Source organism: Delphinapterus leucas, chromosome 13, assembly GCF_059928025.1.
Source record: "Delphinapterus leucas isolate spDelLeu-1000000601 "Yukka" chromosome 13, BTC_Dleu_Yukka2, whole genome shotgun sequence".
Lineage (NCBI taxonomy): Eukaryota > Metazoa > Chordata > Mammalia > Artiodactyla > Monodontidae > Delphinapterus > Delphinapterus leucas.
The window spans coordinates 43092559-43111538 of NC_143141.1; the positions used below are offsets into that span (position 1 = coordinate 43092559).

The following is an 18980-nucleotide window of genomic DNA, read 5'->3' on the forward strand; positions in this document are numbered from 1 at the left end:
AATTATTTTCTGTTAATCTCATCTCGTCTTTAACCTTATATTTACCACTGGCATTCTTTATTCCTACGTATAGATTGAAAATTTTCCATTTGCTTTCTTTTTTCTTCCTCTTTCTAATGAATTTCCCTTAAAAATGTTTATGTTGCAGATCTGGTGATGAATTTTCTCAAGCTTTTTTTGTTTGAATAAAAAGTTTGTTTTGCCTTCAATTTTGAAAGAAATTTTCACTGGATATAGAATTCTAGGTAAAGAAATTTTTTTCTTTCAGGACTTTATAAAAAAATTTCCCATTATCATTTGGCTTGCAAAGTTTCTGACCAAAAGTCTGTGGTTTTTCTTATCTTTCATCCTTTGTATACAATGTGTCTTTTTAACTGTGCTTTGTTTTAAAGATTTTTCTTTAACATTGATTTTCAGCAGTTTGATTATTAATGTGCCTTGTTGTGTTTTTGTGTTATGCAGCTTGGGTTTAGTTCAGCTTCTTGGGTCTGTTGTGTATTTATAACATTTATCAAATTTGAAAAAGGTTAGCAATTATATATTTTTTCAAATATTTTTTTCTTTTTCCTTACCCTTCACCATAATTTCTGGGCTTCTAATTAAATGTATCTTAGTCTGTTTGTTAGTGCCTCATAGATCACTGAGGTGCTGTTCTTTTCCTTTATTCCTTTTCTTTTTTTCTTCTTCTCTCTTTTTCTTTTCCTTCTCTTTCTACTGCTTCAATCCCTCTTCTCTTTCCCTCCTTTGTCAGGTGTTGATCTTATTCCTGTGCCAAATCAGTATAAGTCAGATTATGGATTATAAATTTGTTTCTGGTTCAGGATTTATCTTTTTGAGGTCTTGATGGTAACTGTAAGTGCATTTGATTTCCAGCTTGCAAACTTGTTTGCTATTATCTATTCTCTTTTTTTCCCTGTCAGATGTTTGTAAAATTTTTAAAATTTACTTTTTTGCAGCTTCAGAGGATAAAAATTAGATATGTGTTGTTTAATATATCATCATAAACTAAGAATTTTTAAGATTTCTTTTTCCTTTTCTTGTTTTGAAACATTCATTGCATTAATATATTAAATTTTGGGGGACTTCCTTGGTGGCGCAGTGGTTAAGAATCTGCCTGCCAGTGCAGGGGACACGGGTTCGAGCCCTGGTCTGGGGAGACCCCACATGCCGCGGATGCTAAGCCTGTGTGCCACAACTACTGAGCCTGCTCTGTTGAACCCAGGAGCCACAACTACTGAGCCCACATGCCACAGCTACTGAAGCCCGTGCACCCTAGAGCCCATGCTCCGCAGCAAGAGAAGCCACTGCAGTGAGAAGCCCATGCACCACAACGAAGAATAGCCCCTTCCCACCACAACTAGAGAAAGCCCGCACACAGCAGCGAAGATCCAACGCAGCCAAAAAATAAATTAATTAAAAAAAAAAGATACTAAATTTTTTAAAGATAGCAACTTTTTCGAAAACTGTTAAGGAATAAGCAATTCTTAAGTTAAAAAAGATCCTCAAAAGTAGTAGAACATAGAAAGCTGCTCAGTTAACTGTAAAAACCAATTCAGCCGTTATAATTGAAAGTTGATACGTTATGTACACAACATGTAGGCCTAATTCACATATCAAATAGAGTCCAAAATCCTAGATAAACTGCTAGCCATCTTAGTTCTATTTTGTAACAAAGTCGTGCATGCTTAGGGTCTCTCACAAACTGGGAAGCAAATCAACTCCATATTATCTTAGCAGTACATCACTACTAAGGATGTTTTATCTCACTGTTGTAAAAAGATGAACAGTCATAGATTTATTAGGTTATCTCAATAACATAGAAAAGAAATTTTATTAACAAAAATCTACCGAAGTGTTAAAAGTTTAATATAGAGTTTCTGTTCATCTAGTAGCCCATGTTTTCTTAAGCACTAATTTTAAATGATTTGGATAAAACATTACTATCAGAAGAGGGAACTCAGTGATAATTTGAGGGTAATATAATGATGAATAGGAAACTAAAGAAATCAAGTGTTTTGTAGCAATTTAAAAAACATAAGATACTTGTTTGTTTGTTTTGCTGCACGTGGCTTGTGGGATCTTAGCTCCCGACCAGGGATTGAACCCAGGGCAGTGGCAGTGAAAGCGGTGGAACCTAACCACTGGGCCACCAGGGAAGTCCCTAGTTAGGGTACTCTTAATGTGACGTGTTTGTGGAATATATGAGAATAAAACATTTTTGAGATATGTAAATGAACACTTGAATAAGTGATTATACCTAGCATCTCTATATAAAATATTGTAGAGATGCCATGTTAATTTCTTAATATATTTTACCTAAATCTGAATGAATTTTTACTTTAAATTGGATGAAACTACTCTGAATAATAAACTGTGTGAATAAACTAAACAGTATCAGAAGTTCTGAGAGGAAAACCTGAAAGGATAATAGATGAATTTCAATACTAGCTATTATACATTTAAAAACTACAATATTATCTCATAAAGAGTGTTAATTAAATCACAATAGATAGCAAAGAAATAGTCTTATGAGATGTTCGGTTTAGGGGCAGAAAGAAAAACCCTGTTTCTCTCATGTTCAGGATGAACTTAAAGTATTCTTTATACACACATGCGCGTGCATACACACAATAAACTCTAGGACAATTCAGAAGATATAGGATTGAAAATTTATCAAACTTTTGGGAGGGCCAAGGTTTCTGGGCTTAGAAATAACAAGGGAAAAAAACATAGGTTTAGCTACACAACAATTAGCAATTTTGCTACACAACAATTATATATTTTTTTAATATATAATTTTATTTATTTATGCATGCTGCGCCGGGTCTTAGTTGCGGCATGCAGACTCTTAGTTGCGGCATGCAGACTCTTAGTTGCGGCACGCATGCGGGTTGTAGTTCCCCAGCCAGGGATCAAACCGGGCCCCCTGCATTGGGAGCATGGAGTCTTGCCCACTGGACCACCAGGGAAGTCCCATACACAACAGTTATATTTAAGGAAAAATACTGAAATGAATCTTACTGGAGGAACCCATTTTCCTTTCCTGTGTTTGAAATATTTTCAGGTAGAATTTTCTTACTTGAGTGGAGGGAAAAGGTAATTTTAAAACATTATGTGTTGTTGTGGAAAGCAGTAATCGTGCTTCACTCATTCCTGAAAATAGTTGGTTAGTGCCTATCCAATGGAATTTTCCTACATTAAGTTAATAAAATTTAACGATATTTGAGTTTAATTATTCATCAGATATTTCATCATTTTGCTTAACTTTCTTCCTCTGTCCAGCATTTTCTTTAAAAAATTTTTTTTTCATGGATTAAACAATAATTAATTTGAATGCCTGCTGTTCTAATGCTGGGAATACATGTGTGCCTTTGTGGAACTGGGTTGGGTTTTTTTTAGTGGGGGAGACAGATACTTAAATATAATATCAGATGCTAATAAGTGCTTCACAGAAAGATAAAGCAGAGTAAGGGATTAATAGTGAGATGAGGCTTTTTAGATTGAGTAGTTAGGAGGAAGGCCTTTTAGAGCTCACATTTGATGAAAGACTTGAACTGTGGGAATGATCCATGTGCATTCCTGGGGAGGAGCATCTTAGACCTTGGGATGGGAACATGCTTGATGCTTTCAAGAAAGAACATGCTTGTGTGGCTAAAGCATATTTTGGTAGGGACGATGGTGGGAAATGAAGCAAAGAGGACTTATGAATTCTAGAAATGAATTGCCTCAGTCTGTTGAGTTTGTTGAGCTTACTGTAATCTAGAATGTTGTAGCTCATCTTTTTTCTTTTCTTGTCAGAACTTTTTTTCTGCCATATAATCTATTTTATTTTGTGTTGATAGGTAGTAACAGGGAAGAGAAAACTCGATCATTATAAATACATGCTGGTTACTTGTGAACTAAGGCATTAATGAATCTGTTTCTCCTGCATGTATTGCTAAGGGGAAAAGCTGTAGGTTCCCAGAAAGCTCTGTAGTGTTTTTTACTTGTAAAAATTTTCATATTATTAAGCAAGCAGGAATTGATCTTATTAGAGTGGTGCTAAAGGAGGATTTTCTTGTAATTTTTACTGCCTAAGGCTAACATCAGACAACAGAAAATAATATAAGAAGTATGCTTGGACCTGTTTCTTCTGCACTCAAGAATTCTATTTAAGCTTAATGTCCAGTGGAATTAATTGCTATAACTGTATATTCATGTTGGCAAGTAAGTTAACTCTTATAAAAAAGTTCACTTATGTTTTCTGTTTTTAAGGAGGCCTTATGGGACCAGTCAGGATGATTTCATCTGGACATGAATTAACAACAGATTATGATGAGAAAGCACTTCATGAGCTTGGTTTTAAGGACATGCAGGTACGCGTAAATGTGATTTGAGTTTTAATCATCTGTTGACTTATAGTCAATAGTTGTTTAGTTGAAGATACAGTTCAAAAACAGTTCTTACTGCTTTTGTTAAAATTGTAAGGGAAGTTATTTCCTACCTCACAGATTTATTAAACCAAAAACTTGATATGTCTAATTATGTGTTGATTTTTTCCCCCCTGTTGCTCCTGTTTTTATAGATGGTATTTGTATCTTTGGGTGCACCAAGGAGAGAACGGAAAGGGGAAGGTGTTCAGCTGCCAGCATCTTGCCTACCACCCCCTCAGAAGGACAACATTCCGATGCTTTTGCTTTTACAAGAACCTCATTTAACTACTCTTTTTGATTTATTAGAGATGCTTGCATCATTTAAACCACCCTCAGGAAAAATGGCAGTTGAAGATAGTGAGGTGACTATATCATTTCATTTTCACAAAATCTTGTTTTGTCTTTCTGTTGAGTGGAAAATAATTTTCTCAGTAATCTCTTAAAAGCAATAAAACCAAGGAATCAGTTTATTAATTCATTAACTATTTAAGTACCTAATATATCCCAGGCGTGCGGTTCACAAGGATCAAAATAGACACAGTTTCAGCCTTCATTGAATCCAGTGGGGAAGACAGGTAATTGACATGCCTAACAGATAGTTTCAAGTAAACTAACAGATAAATAGTTTCAGGTAGAGATAGTTGCTATGACTTGCCATTATTAAGGACTGGTGATAGACAGACTGTTTATATTTTATTTGGTCAAGGAAGGTTTCTCTGAGGGAGACCATATAAATCTGAGCTTGCAGGGTGAAAAGGAGCCTACTAAATGAAGTGGATGAGGAATGATCTGGATAAAGTAAACTGATTCCTGAAGCCCTTGATATAAGAAGGAGTTAGGCAGGTCTGGGAATTGTTTGGGAGCTGGTAAGTAGATGGTGGAAGGTAGTGGGAGAGTAAAATGAGAGGAATGAAATGAAAAGATGAACAGAGTCAAACTGGCCATGGCAGGCTATTTCCAGTTCACTCAAAGTAAAGTGGACAGCATTGAAGTATTTTAAGCAGAGAGAGAGACATATGTTTCGATTTTTGACTTAAAGGTAATAGGTTTGTTTGGCAAGAATAGAAAAAACAGTAAGGAACCTAATGTAGTAGTCCAAGGAAGAATTGACTTTAAATAACATCTTTTTAGTGATGACTCACAAACTTAGTTCTGCAGACCAAACCTCTTTTCTGAGTTCCAAACTCATATATCCAGTTGTTTACTTGATGCTTCCACTTGATGTCCCATAGGCATCCATTCTTCTTCATTCAACTGGAATCCACCCAGTTGCTCAGGCCAGAAACCTGGATGCCATCTTTGTTTTTCTTCTTCCTGAACCCGAGTCTATCCCTACTTCTGATCCAATCTACCACAAGTAATGTTGTTTTGACCTGTTGTCCACTTAATTTATTTCCACTGCCACCATTCTATTTCAGGGCACCATCTTTCTTGGAAGAATCATTATTTTGAGACTGAGTGGCAAATAAAATAGTGGTGCTTTTATGACTTTCCTTATGTTAGGCTAACTGTTCTCTCTTTCCCAACAATGTTAAGTGGCTTCTTTCTATGTTTCCAGAATGTGTTTGGTCATGAATGACCAAATTGAGTCATCTGTTCCCCATAACCTGGTTTCTTTTGTGGTGGCACATTCTTAAATTCCTAAGAAATCCCCTTTTTGTTCAAGCAGAATAATCAATAATAGATGTCCATAAACCTTCATTTCCTCACCTGTTAAATTTTATGCCATAAATACTTAATAACCTTTTACTTTATGTCAGCAGTGTATTGCCAGTTTAAAAGAGAGAAAGATAATTATAAGAATTTCCCAGTTTTCCAGGAGGGTGCTAGTGTTCTACACAGTGTGTTATGGGAACATAAGCAGTAAACAAAAATTTGGGGAAGATTTCTGTAAAAGAGGAGTTATTTAAATTGGGTCCAACTGCTGATAAAAGAAGGAAGAGAAGCATTACAGAGTCACAGAAAAGTGAATGGCATGATTGAAAAATTGGGAGTGTGAGTATGATGTAATTCAAATATAAGGACAGAAAGGGAGATTGTAACCTATACCACAAAGGACCTTAAGAGGTTTTTATTCTTAGTAAAATAGATGGCTGTTATCATGGAAGATTTTAAAACAACAAAATGAGATCTTTTTTGGACTTTCAGAAACAAAGTTTCGGTATTAGTGTGGAGGATTATATTAGAGAAAACAAAGACCAGGGGTACAAGAGCCAGTTAATAGGTCATTGTAATTGTCCATGTGAGGCCTAAACCAGAGAGAAAGCATTCATTTTGGGGCAGTTATATTATTGAACTTGGTGACAAGTATGCCATTGGTGGTGTGGGGTTTCTTTGTTGAACAAGACCGGTTCAGTCTTGAAGAGGATTACCAGAAGAATAAAGGATCTCCACTGTGTATGACCCATATTGTAGGGCCTTTCAGTCATAATGTAGAACATAGTCTTGTACACCTGGGAGATTTTTTTTTCTTCAAATAATTTTTTGCACAGTGTTCAGTCCCTTCCTCCTTTCCTCCCTCTCTCCCCACCTTCTCTTTTTTAAACTGGATGTTTACAAAGGAATGAATTTTATTTTACTAAAGAACTCTCAGTGCCTTGTCCCCAAATAAACTAGAAGTGTTACTTGGGTTGCTTCTCTTTCTTCATCAGGGCTGTGAAAAGCAAAGTTTACTTTGAAACTCCTGTCTCTAAAATTCTCTTGCCTTCAAATTATATTAGCTTTATACCATTGTACAAAAAGAACGAAATTACTTTTTGTAGATGTGTAAGAAGATTCCTTTGGCATCTCTTATACTGTATAATACCTCAGAATCATTATGACAACAGCTAGTAGTAGAATAATACTATACAAATTCATACTTTGGAACATTCCAGAACTTTTGCTGCTTTAGCTTTTGCTGCTTGTTTACCTCTTGGGGTTGTGCTTTAATTAAAAAAAAAAAAGAAAGAAGCTTGCCTATTTCTTACATACCTTCTGTAATATTCTTTAGCTTACTGTTATCTCAGTACCTTAGAGAGTTCAAATTTAACAAACGATAATGGAAAAAAGTAGGTTCTTTAAAATTGTTTGCTTTTCTCTTAATCTCTGCTTGTCTGAGACTGGAATATAAGGAAGGCATGGATTAGCGAAATAAGAGAAACAGGTGTACTCTTTTCCCAAATGTAAGGTGAGGGATTTAATTTTCCAGGTCTTTGTCATTCTTAGAATAGTGACCTGCAGGGAAGAAATAGATGATAGTCTTATTGAAATTTACTTGATGGCTTTATAAAACAGACATTTTCACTTTTGTTTGAAAAGTTTTTCTGAGGAAAGTGGCCAGACTTGCAGATCACTTTTTCCCAGAAAAGTGTTCAGTAACAAGTTGAAAAACCACTACTTTGACATAACTTAATTTATTGAATAAATTTATTTACTGTGTAACAAATGCTTTATTCTCACTTTTAAAGTAAGATTTAAAAATATTATCAAATATGATAATTAGTGATTTTATGCAGATCAAACTTAAGTTTAGATGTTTCAAAAAACTGATCTGTCTTGATAAGCAGTTCCTCTTATTTGTATAGAGCTTAAGATGTGAAGAACTTCATCTTCATGCAGAAAACCTCTCTAGGCGTGTATGGGAGCTACTGATGCTTCTTCCTACATGTCCTAACATGTTGATGGCATTCCAGAATATCTCAGATGAACAGGTAAGTCCACAAAATATTTTTACTTCCCTGGAGGATGGTACCAGTTTACATTCCTACTGGTAGTGTATGAGAGTGCTTGTTGACTGGTAACCTCAGTAAAATTTTCCCATTTAATAGGTAAAAAGTGCCAGTTCATTTTAATGTTCATATATTTAATTATTAGTGAGATTGAATAATATGGGCTAAATACAAGGCAAGGATTTTCTCTAAAATTATCTTTAGAAAACAGTGAATTTGCCTTTATATTAGTGTTTTTTCATATTACTTAATGTTCTGAATATTGCTTTGTTTTTGACAACAAAAAGTAACATTTAGAGAAAATACCCTGTGATTTAATGACATTGCTTCAGGGCTTGTTTTGGCTGCTTATACAAGTCAACTGGTAGAAATAGAGAAAAAAGGAGTCAAAGAAATTTAATATGTATTAATATTCCCAGAGGCATGACCTCACATGTATTAAGTGTCATATATCTTTGTAAAGATGTCTGTTAAAATTAAAGATTATTTTTAAAAGCTATATAATAAGGAGTTACTTAGTGGGGATACCAACAGAACACCTATAGGACTCATGGAAAAACAATGTCCTAATGTTATGCTAATGTTATCTATGATTTGGGACGTTGTTATGTGATTTCTCAGGGTCTTGTATTTCAAATGACTTGGAAGTGAAGAAGATGGGCCTAGAAAATGGTGGTTGATGACTCTTTGTAGCTCTAATAATAATAATATCGTTGTCAAAGGATACACAATAAGTGTGAATAACACTTTATAAATTGCGAGTAGAAAAGAACAATATTTTAAAGTTTATGTATTTGTATATGACTTTTTAAATGAGTAGGTGTCACGTAAATATTAAATACACACTGTACTGCTTCTGTATCCTTAAAAGTTCACACATTCAGTTATGCTGCAATGTGTTTTTCATTGGGAAGATGGCAAATTACCTCAACTGTTGTGGAGGTTAACATAGTTTTTTCCTATGCTGCTGTTGTGTATTAATTTTAACAAAATTTAATGAATAATTGGTGTTTTAAGCATATGATTAGTACCAATTATATAATTGGTCTTCACTTGTTTGAACATATTTCAATATATATGTAATATTTGAGTTTTTATATAGTGTCATTTTCTTTAGTTTTTTTTTTGGTGGGGGGGGGTCTCTTGGTAAGTTGGTTGGAGAAACCTGTGTTTCTATTTTTAATTTAAGTGTAATGATGGACTTAATTGGAAAGAACTGCTCAAAATTAAGAGTGCTCACAAGCTATTATATGCCCTGGAAATTATTGAAGCACTGGGAAAACCTAACAGAAGAATAAGAAGAGAGTCAACGGTAATTGCTTTTCCATTATTATCATTAAACATTTGTTTTCTCTTTGGAGCAAAATTCCAGAGTACGTTATCTTTTAATTCTCCTGCCACCCTTCCTTATTTATTTATTTATTTTTGCCATTCCCACAGGGAAGTTATAGTGATCTTTATCCAGATTCAGATGATTCAAGTGAGGATCAAGTGGAAAATAGTAAAAATTCCTGGAGTTGCAAGGTTTGATCATATATGTTTTGCAGTGTATTGGTAAAAATAATTCATCTCTAATTTTCCAGAAGAAGTTACCATAATTATTGTTTTAAACTAACTTACCATTTAAATAAAGCATAGTTTAAAAATTATGTATTACTCTAATCACAGTAATAAATAAACTGAGATTATTTAATGCTTTGGTGCTCCTATTTTTAGCACTTATTATTTTTTCTCCTTCATTGGAATACTGTGTTACGACATCCCAGTGCCTGGGATTAAATAGTTAATGGAATACAAAGATATGTATATAGATTTTTATAAGAATCTTTAAAAAAAATTCTTGAAAATTAGTTGTTTGCTGTTACTTTATTGTATAGACGTTATATATTGGTTATTTAATCAAAGAATAATTTCTTATATGAAAGATATATAATATTTTACTTACACACACAGACATATACACACACCCAGTTACTGAATCAAAAAGCAGATCTTTACTACATTATGTAACTCTTTCCTCTTACCATTACTCTCACAATTGCTTACAGTTTGTTGCTGCTGGAGGGCTTCAACAGTTATTAGAAATTTTTAATTCTGGAATTCTAGAGCCAAAAGAGCAGGAATCCTGGACTGTGGTAAGTGAAAATTCACATTTTCAACAAGTTACAGTAGTTACCCCAGTGAGTCACTTCCATGAACCATAGGCAAGTGTAACGTTTGCTGCAAACTTTATTGTAGTAAAGGAAAGTGTGGAGTACAGTAGAAATAAATTTAAGAAAAAATAAGGAATCTGATAAACTAATTATGCAATAAGAGTTCTCCATGTCAACTCAGTTAAAAAAATTTAAGTGATAATATTAATGACTCTGAACTATAGGTAATTCATGAACATTTTTCCATTAGTTTGGTAAACTATATATTAATATTTATATAGTCTTAAAATTTGGATGCTTTTTAAGAAAAACTTCGTTTTATGTCTTCATTTTTTTGAAAACATCCTTTTTCTTTGTTTCATTTTGTTTTGACCATTTCTTCCTTTAAGCAACACTACTGAAAAATGTATTTCCAGACCATTTGTGACTAGTCGGCAATGAAAAAGGTACAGGACTTGAGAGTAAATAAGCCTTTAGAGTAAATAAGCCTTTAGAAATTTTTATAGCAAGTGGACATTGCCGCAGTGTTTTTTTTAATAGTATTTTACAAAATTTTTGATCCTTAACAAAATGGAAGTTTTAGAAAATGGTACTTTATCACTGTTAACTTGACAAAGCACTGTCCTATAATGTTAGGAAAATAAAATTATGGAATATTTAAAAATTCATAATGCTGGACCAAACTGTGTAATCCAGTTTTGTATTAAATGGAAAGGATGCTCATTTCCTGACCTCCAGCAAAGCAGAATAGCATTATCAAACATTGCATTTAAATTTCTTAGTACTTGCTTTTTAGAATTATTTTAGAACCTAGGAGTCAGATATTCTTGATTTACTGTCAAATGCTGTTACATCCAAGATATTAATGAAAGAAAATACATTTAAGCATATTACTATCTACCAAGATTTTGTTAATCTTATCATTGCTTTCAATACTTTTTGCCATTTTTATTTTATATATTTTGCTACAGATATTTTCCTTTTTAGAATAGATACCTCTACTACAGTAACTGTTTTCTGTCTCTTAGAACTCAAATGTCTGTTGTGTTTTATTGTTGTGTCTTTGTTGTCTCAGTGATCTCTCAGAATTATAAGGTGCCTTTTAGTTCTTTGGCAAAGTGGGAGAATTTAAAATCTTTAATGAGTAGTTAGTTGTGTGTCGTTTATAGGACTTTTGTTTATAAACTGCTCTAAGTTTAGCTTTGAATAAAGTTTACAGGTAATCATATGCTAAAGATTTTCTCTCTTTGTTTCCTTTAAAATTGTGGACACTTTTATGAAGTATTAAGAAAAATTTACTGCTACATGGGACACATTGTAGCCTGGCAACACAGATGGCTTTCAAGTCAACTGAGATCCCATATTTATAATGTATCTCTCAATATATTATAGGGTACTGTGGATACTCTTACATGATGAACAAAATTTCAAGATTTTCATGAAGTTCAATTTGTCCATTTTTTCTTTTGTTACCTAAGCCTTTGGTGTACTATCCAAGAAATCATTGCCAAATACAGTGTCATGGCACTTTTGTTCTGTGTTTTCTTCCAAGAGATTTATTGTTTTAGGTCTTATATTTAGATCCTTGATTCATTTTGAGTTAATTGTTGTATATGGTGTTAGGTAAGGGTTCAACTTCATTCTTTTGCATGTGGAGATCCAGGTTTCCCAGCATATTTTCTTGAAAAGACTCCTTTTCCCCACAGTGAATGGTCTTGGTACTCTTTTCAAAAATCGTTTGAACATTTTCGTGAGGGTTTATTTTCAGGCTCTCTATTCCATTCCTTTTATTTTTTTGTCTATCTTTATGCCAGTACTACACTGTATTGATTACTGTAGCTTTGTAGTAAGTTTTGAAATCAGAAAATGTGAGTCTTCCAGTTTTGTTCTTTTCTTGTAAGATTGTTTGTCTATTTGGAGTCCCTTGAGATTCCTTGTGAATTTTAGAATGGATTTTTCTGTTTCTGCAAAAAACATCATTAGGATTTTGTTAGGGATTGCATTGAATCTGTAGGTCACTTTAGGTAGTATTGATATTTTAATAAGTCTTCCAGTCCGTGAACACGGGATGTGTTTCCATTTATTTGTCTTTAATTTCTTGGAACAGTTTTTTGTAGCTTTCATTGTAGAAGTCTTTAAGCTCCTTCGTTAAGTTCATTCCTAAGTATTTTATTCTTTTTGATGCTATTGTAAATGGAATTGTTTTTTTAATTTCCCTTTCATATTGTTCATTGTTCACGTATAGGAATGCAACTGAATTCTGTATGTTGACTTTGTATCCTACTTTGCTGAAATTATTTACTAGTTTTAAGAACCTTTATATGGAGTCTTTACAGTTTTCTACATCAAAAACAGATAAATTTACTTCTTTCTTTCCAATTTTGATGCCTTTTATTTTTCTGGTGTATTGCTCAGGCCAAAGCCTCCATTACTGTGTTGAATAGAAGTGGTGAAAGCAGGTGTCCTTGCCTTGTTCCTGATCTTAGAGGAAAAGCTTTCAGTCTTTCACCATTGAGTATGATTTTCACTATGGATTTTTCATATATGGCTTTTATTATGCTGTGGTAGTTTCCTTCTGTTCCTATTTTGTTGAGTATTTTTATCATGAAAGTGTGTTGAATTTTGTCAGATGCTTTTTCTGCATTAATTGAGATGATGTAGTCTTTTCCTTCATTTTGTTAATCTGGAGTATTTACATTGATCATTGCTATGTGGAACCATCCTTGCATTCTAACAATAAATCCCACTTGGTCATGGTGTATAATCCTTTTAATATGTTGCTGAATTGTTTGCTAATATTTTGTTGGGGACAGTGTCTTTTGTCTGGCTTTGGTATCAGGGTTAATGCTCACTTCATCGAATGAGTTGGGAAGTTCCCTCTTCAGTTTTTTGGAAGAGTTTGAGGATCGTTGGTATTAGTTCTTCTTTAAACGTTTGTTAGAATTTACTAGTGAAGCTGTCAGGTCCAGAACTTTTCTTTTTTGGGAGATTTTTGATAACTATCTCCTCACTAATTATAAGTCTGTTCAGATTTTCTATTTCTTTGTGATTGAGTCCTGGTAAGTTTTGTGTTTCTAGGAATTTGTTCATTTCATGTAAGGTATCCAGTTTTGGGGCATACAGCAGTTGTTCATAGTACTCTCTTACAATCCTTTTTATCTCTAGAATTAGTTGAAATGTTCCTACTTTGATTTTAGTAATTTGACTTTTATTTTTTGTTAGTCCTTCTAGCTAAAAGTTTGTCAATTTCGTTCTTTTCGAATAACCAGCTTTGATTTTCACTGATTTTTCTCTAGGTTTTTCTATTCCCTGTTTTGTTTACCTCTGCTCTGATCTTTATTATTTCCTTCTTTCTACTACTAGCTTCAGGTTTAGTTTGTCTTCTTTTTCTAGTTCATTAAGCTGTAAAGTTAGATTGTTGATAAGAATTTTTCTTTTTTTTTAATGTAAACATTTACATTTATAAATTCCCCATTAGCATTGCTTTCATTATATTCCATAAGTTTCATATTGACCATGTTTTTTATCTTCTTTTGTGAAGTGTCTTTATATCCTGGGGGTTTTTGTTTTGATTTGTTTGCTTTTGTTTCTTTGGGTTTTTTTCTTTTCATTTATTTTATTTTTGGCTGTGTTGGGTCTTCGTTGCTGTGCGTGGGCTTTCTCTAGTTGCGGCAAGCAGGGTCTACTGTTCGTTGTGGTGCACGGGCTTCTCATTGTGGTGGCTTCTCTTGTTGCGGAGCACAGGCTCTAGGCGTGTGGGCTTCAGTAGTTGTACACACAGGCTCAGTAGTTGTAGCACACGGGCTTAGTTGCTCTGTGGCACGTGGGATCTTCCCGGACCAGGGATTGAACCCGTGTCCCCTGCATTGGCAGGTGGATTCTTAACCACTCTGCCACCAGGGAAGCCCCCTGTTTTTTTTTTTTCTTTGTAAAGAGCTATAAGACTTTTTTCCTTAATCAGTTGGACAAGTTTTTTGGTCAGGTATATGTATTAGGAATATTTGCATTCAATGTGTAGCTTGCTTTTTCTTTATATTTACAGTATCTTTTAAGCAGAGAAGTTTTAAATTTTAACAAAGTTTATATCCTAGCTAAGAAGTCATTTTTCCAAGGTCACAGAGATTTTCTCCTGTGTGTTCTTCTGTAAGTTTTATAGTTATCTTTTACATTTAGGTCTGTGTTATATTTTGAATTAACTTTTGTATATGTAGAGTGAGGTTGAGGTTTTATTTTATTTTTTCCATATGGCTCTCCAATTTTTCTAGCACTGTTTGTTGAAAAGACTTTTTTTCTCACTGAAATTTCCTGGTACTTTTCTTAAAAATCAATTATATAGTATTGCTATGTTTCTTGGCATATTGGTATAGTTATAACACTTAGTAGTGGTATTAGGAAAAGAGGAGAACAAGGACCATTGAAGGGAAAGCTCTGAAGCTCTCATACATAGGTGATATTCTTATTAATTTATTTGAAGGAACTGCTTTATTTTAAAAAAAGTAGAGCTTTAAATCAGAAATTTTACTTTTCATACTAAACAGTATTTTACTGATGAAATGCTTGTTTTATTTTAAATATACATATATACAGTGCAGATTTTTCAGTTGAATAATTTTCTAGAATTATTGAGAATTGCTTTCACTCCCAAAAAGCAGAGTATATGCCACTTAGGTGGAGAGACAGCTTCCAGTATTTTTGCTCTCAATGCTGATTTTGTAGGTAAATATCTTTATTATTATTTTAATAATTTTTAAAATTGTACATTGCGAGCAATATTTTTTTAAATCCTGTATATCTCTGTTACATATATTTGTATGATTCTTTCATGATAGAAATGCAAAAATGATATTTTCTTCTTATCCACAGTGGCAGCTAGACTGTCTTGCTTGCTTGCTGAAGTTAATATGCCAGTTTGCAGTAGATCCATCCGATTTGGATTTAGCTTATCATGATGTCTTTGCCTGGTCTGGTATAGCAGAAAGCCATAGGAAAAGAACATGGCCTGGGAAATCGAGAAAGGCTGCTGGTGATCATGCCAAGGGTCTTCATATACCAAGATTAACAGAGGTAAAGTACAAAAGTCACCATGTAGTAATAAATTTTATTTGTCTTCTAAGAGAGCTTGTATATTTTTGTTTTTACAAAATGAATAATGTCTATGAGATGCTATCCTAGATTACCACAGTATGACCTAACAGCAGAAGCAATGCCTTCATTTTAAAGCAGTAGAAATTACGAAGCAGTAATACTTTTCAGTTCATCATCCAAAATGCAGGAGTGCATTAATTTTGTGCCATTTTAATGTTATCTAACTGTAGGATTGAGTTCATTAGTTGGTCTCAGTAATTTTTATACTGAGTGTATCAGGGTCCATTCAGGAAAACAAACCACACTAGGTATTTCAACAGAGTAAATTTAAAATTGAGAACTGGTTTTACACATATGTGTTGGAGGGCTAAAAATGAAAAATGGAATGTTGAGGTAATGCGGGCAAGTAGCCATTCACCACCCCTAGGGTTTGAGGAATATATGTAAAAGGTTGTGGTTATCAGGAATGAGAAGCTTATGGGAGGGATCCTGTTGAACTGGAGTTTAGGCCTCCGAGGAAGTGGTTCTGTTACTGCTTCTGAAATCATTTGCCTCTTCTGGTTAAAATACTTATGGAACAATGTTAACAGAAAAAGCAGGGGAAATTCCCTGGCTGTCAAGTTGTTAGGGCTCCACGCTTTCACTGCCAAGGGCCTGGGTTCAATCCCTGGTCAGGGACTAAGATCCCACGAGCCGCATGGTGCGGCCAAAACAAACAAAAAAAAAAAGAAAGAAAGAAAAAGCAAGGAAGTAATCTCTCTAGTATCCCACGTTGACAAACCCAATAGAAAGCCAGCTGGCAGAGGAGAAATTTAGTTTATAATGTACCAACCCTAGTGTCACAGAGCAAGTATCAGTACATAGTATGGTAGGTTTAGAGCCAAACGAAAATGGCACAATAACCAATGCATCCAGCAATAAAATTAAAATTCTTTTTGGCTGTGGATTCTGTTATTCATGTGATCAAATATTTGCCCTTCCAGTGTCTCTGTTAGTGAACTGGGAACTGGGGAGAGATGAAGATGAGTTTTTACTTAATCGCTTCTTCATTTTGTAACCATTTGAGGACAGCAGCTTACCTCATACCTGCTCCAGAAACACCACAGTAATGAGTTGTTACTGATAGAGAAATAAAATACACATACTCATATATGGCATTTTAAAATAATTGGCTAGTTTTTTTTTTTAACAAATTTATGCAAGTACATAATTACTGAAAACAATTTAGAATGTACAAGTGAGGGAATTCTTTGGCAGTCCAGTGGTCAGGACTCTGCGCTTTCATTGCCGAGGGCCCAGGTTCGATCCCTGGTCAGGGAGCTAAGGTCCCGCAAGCTGTGGCGTGGCCAAAAAGAATATACAAGTGAACCTTCCCCAAAGTCATATAGGTCACTACCATTAATAGCTCTATGTGTTAATCTTTTTATGTGCACATTTTTTCTTATGCGTATGCCAATGTTACATTTTTATAGTTTAGAAAAAGAGCATGCAATATATATATTTTTCATTTGTTTATCATAATATTTAATTAGAGCTTAGAAGATATATCTAAGCTATTTGGGGGGAAATTTTTGTTACCCTAATTCTGGAGACAAAGTCATCCACTAGTAAGGAAGAACACTAATTCTTTTAATAATTTACTATCATTCATTATTTCGTTTGTTCTCCTTTAATACCTTTTAGAAGGTTCAGAATCCAAATTGAACTTCCAATTCCAGCCTAAATATAGCTTTTCTTAAAACTCTTCTTATTTTGCCAGGCACAGGTTTAGTTGCTGCTCCCTTCTGTTGCTCATTTGGCACATTGCATATAATTGTGTTACAGTGCTTTTGATGTTTTCTGCTGCACTGGACTAACTTCCCCAGGATGGGAACAGTGCTTTTATAAAACTAGTGCCCAGAATGGGTTCTGACCTGCAGAAGGGATTCAGTAGTTCTTTATTAAGTTAGCAAATATTTTTATCCACTATATAGATGAAGAACTAGAACCTAGAAATTCAGTATTTATTAGAGTCATACAGCTTGAAAGTTAGCAAACTAAATGTTGAACCTCAAGGTTTTTAATCTGGAATCCATGTTTGGTATCTATGGTATATTATATTGCTTTTCTATGTTTATTTCAGGGTGGTTGAGGAATCTGCCACTGCTTGACATTTTTTTTCTTATTTCAAAACTGAAAAATGTTACTTCACCTACCACCCAAAAAAACCACTGACTTGTGTAATACATAATATTTTTCTCACTCTATTGGGTGACATGCAGATAATCTGTGGATCAAATAGAAAGGATTTGCTTGTGTATTTCTAAATTTTTAATATTTTCTTTTTAAAGTTGCTATTCTGAGGTTTCTTTATAAAAATCTGGTTTTCTAATATTTAATATTTTTACAGTATTTTCCAATAACCATTTTTAGAATATTCCTATCCTTTTATAAATAAAAATCAAAGTAATTTGGAGTCTGGTTTAAAACGCAGTTCTGTGTTTTAGTGTATTTATAGATTTTTTTTAATGTTTTTATTTTAAAGGTATTTCTTGTTCTTGTCCAAGGAACCAGTTTGATTCAGCGACTTATGTCTGTTGCTTATACGTATGATAATCTGGCTCCTAGGTATGAAGTTTTTACATAATTTATGATTGTATGTATTTAGAGTAAGAATACAGTGTTTTAAAATTTTAATTTGAAACCTAACAGAAAAATTGTTAGGGTGTTTTAGTGAACTCTCATATCATTCATGTGGATTTGCATATTGTTATCAACATTTTGCCAGTTTTTATCGAATGATCATGAGCACGCATTTTCTGTGGGTGTCCCCAAGCACACGTTTATTTACATATCCTGAATCTTGTAAGAGTTCAGACATTATGATCACTTACTGATAAATAGTTTGATGTGTATCTCCTAAGTCCAAGGACAATTTCCTAACAACTATAGTAAGATACTCAAATTTAGAAAACTTAACATTGATATAATATTATCTAACATATAGTCCATACTCAAATTGTCCCATTAATATTTTTATAGCAACTGTTTTCCTCGTCCAGGATCACGTACTGCATTTGGTAGTCATATTTCTTCCATTTCCTTTAATTGGGGATACTTTCTTAGCCTTTCTTTCATGATACAGACATTTCTGAGTATCACAAGCCAATTCTTTTATAAAGCCTTTTAATTTAGGTTTTCCTGATTGTTCCTCACAATCAGATTCAGACTATACATTTTAGCAGGAATACTCCATAAGTAACGTATCTTTCCCAGTACATCCCAGTGATATCAGTTTGTCCTATTATTAGCGATATTAATTTTGATCAGTTAATCTGGTTTCCTCCAGGTTTCTCTACAATGAAATTTCTGATTTTTCTAATTAAAAGTAACCTATGGGAAGATAATTTGCAACTGTTTAAATTTCCTGCTTCTCATAAAACTTATTCATTTACTTTTAGCATTCAGTGATGATTCTTGCCTGAATTAAATATTAGTATAATGTTTGCAAACTAGTGATTTTCTAACTCTTACCATTCATTTTATGTTTATTAGTTGACATTCTGTCGTGACGAAGAGCTTTCTCTTCATTTTATTTAGTTAGTATCAATTTGGATGTTTTTCATTCAGTGTAATTCATT

General features: G+C 33.7%; 1 protein-coding gene across 15 annotated transcripts in view; it reads left to right on the plus strand.

Moving 5' to 3' along the window:
* The window catches only part of USP34 (ubiquitin specific peptidase 34), a 231411-nt gene that overhangs the window by 138529 nt on the left and 73902 nt on the right, over positions 1-18980 (plus strand). For all 15 annotated transcript variants that reach the window (XM_089923127.1, XM_022597181.3, XM_089923126.1 and 12 more), the window contains 8 exons: positions 4255-4355; positions 4565-4774; positions 7979-8104; positions 9312-9434; positions 9563-9646; positions 10171-10257; positions 15139-15339; positions 17885-17967. In XM_089923127.1, coding sequence (XP_089779253.1) covers positions 4255-4355; positions 4565-4774; positions 7979-8104; positions 9312-9434; positions 9563-9646; positions 10171-10257; positions 15139-15339; positions 17885-17967 — 1015 coding nt within the window. The remainder of the gene's footprint in view (positions 1-4254; positions 4356-4564; positions 4775-7978; positions 8105-9311; positions 9435-9562; positions 9647-10170; positions 10258-15138; positions 15340-17884; positions 17968-18980) is intronic.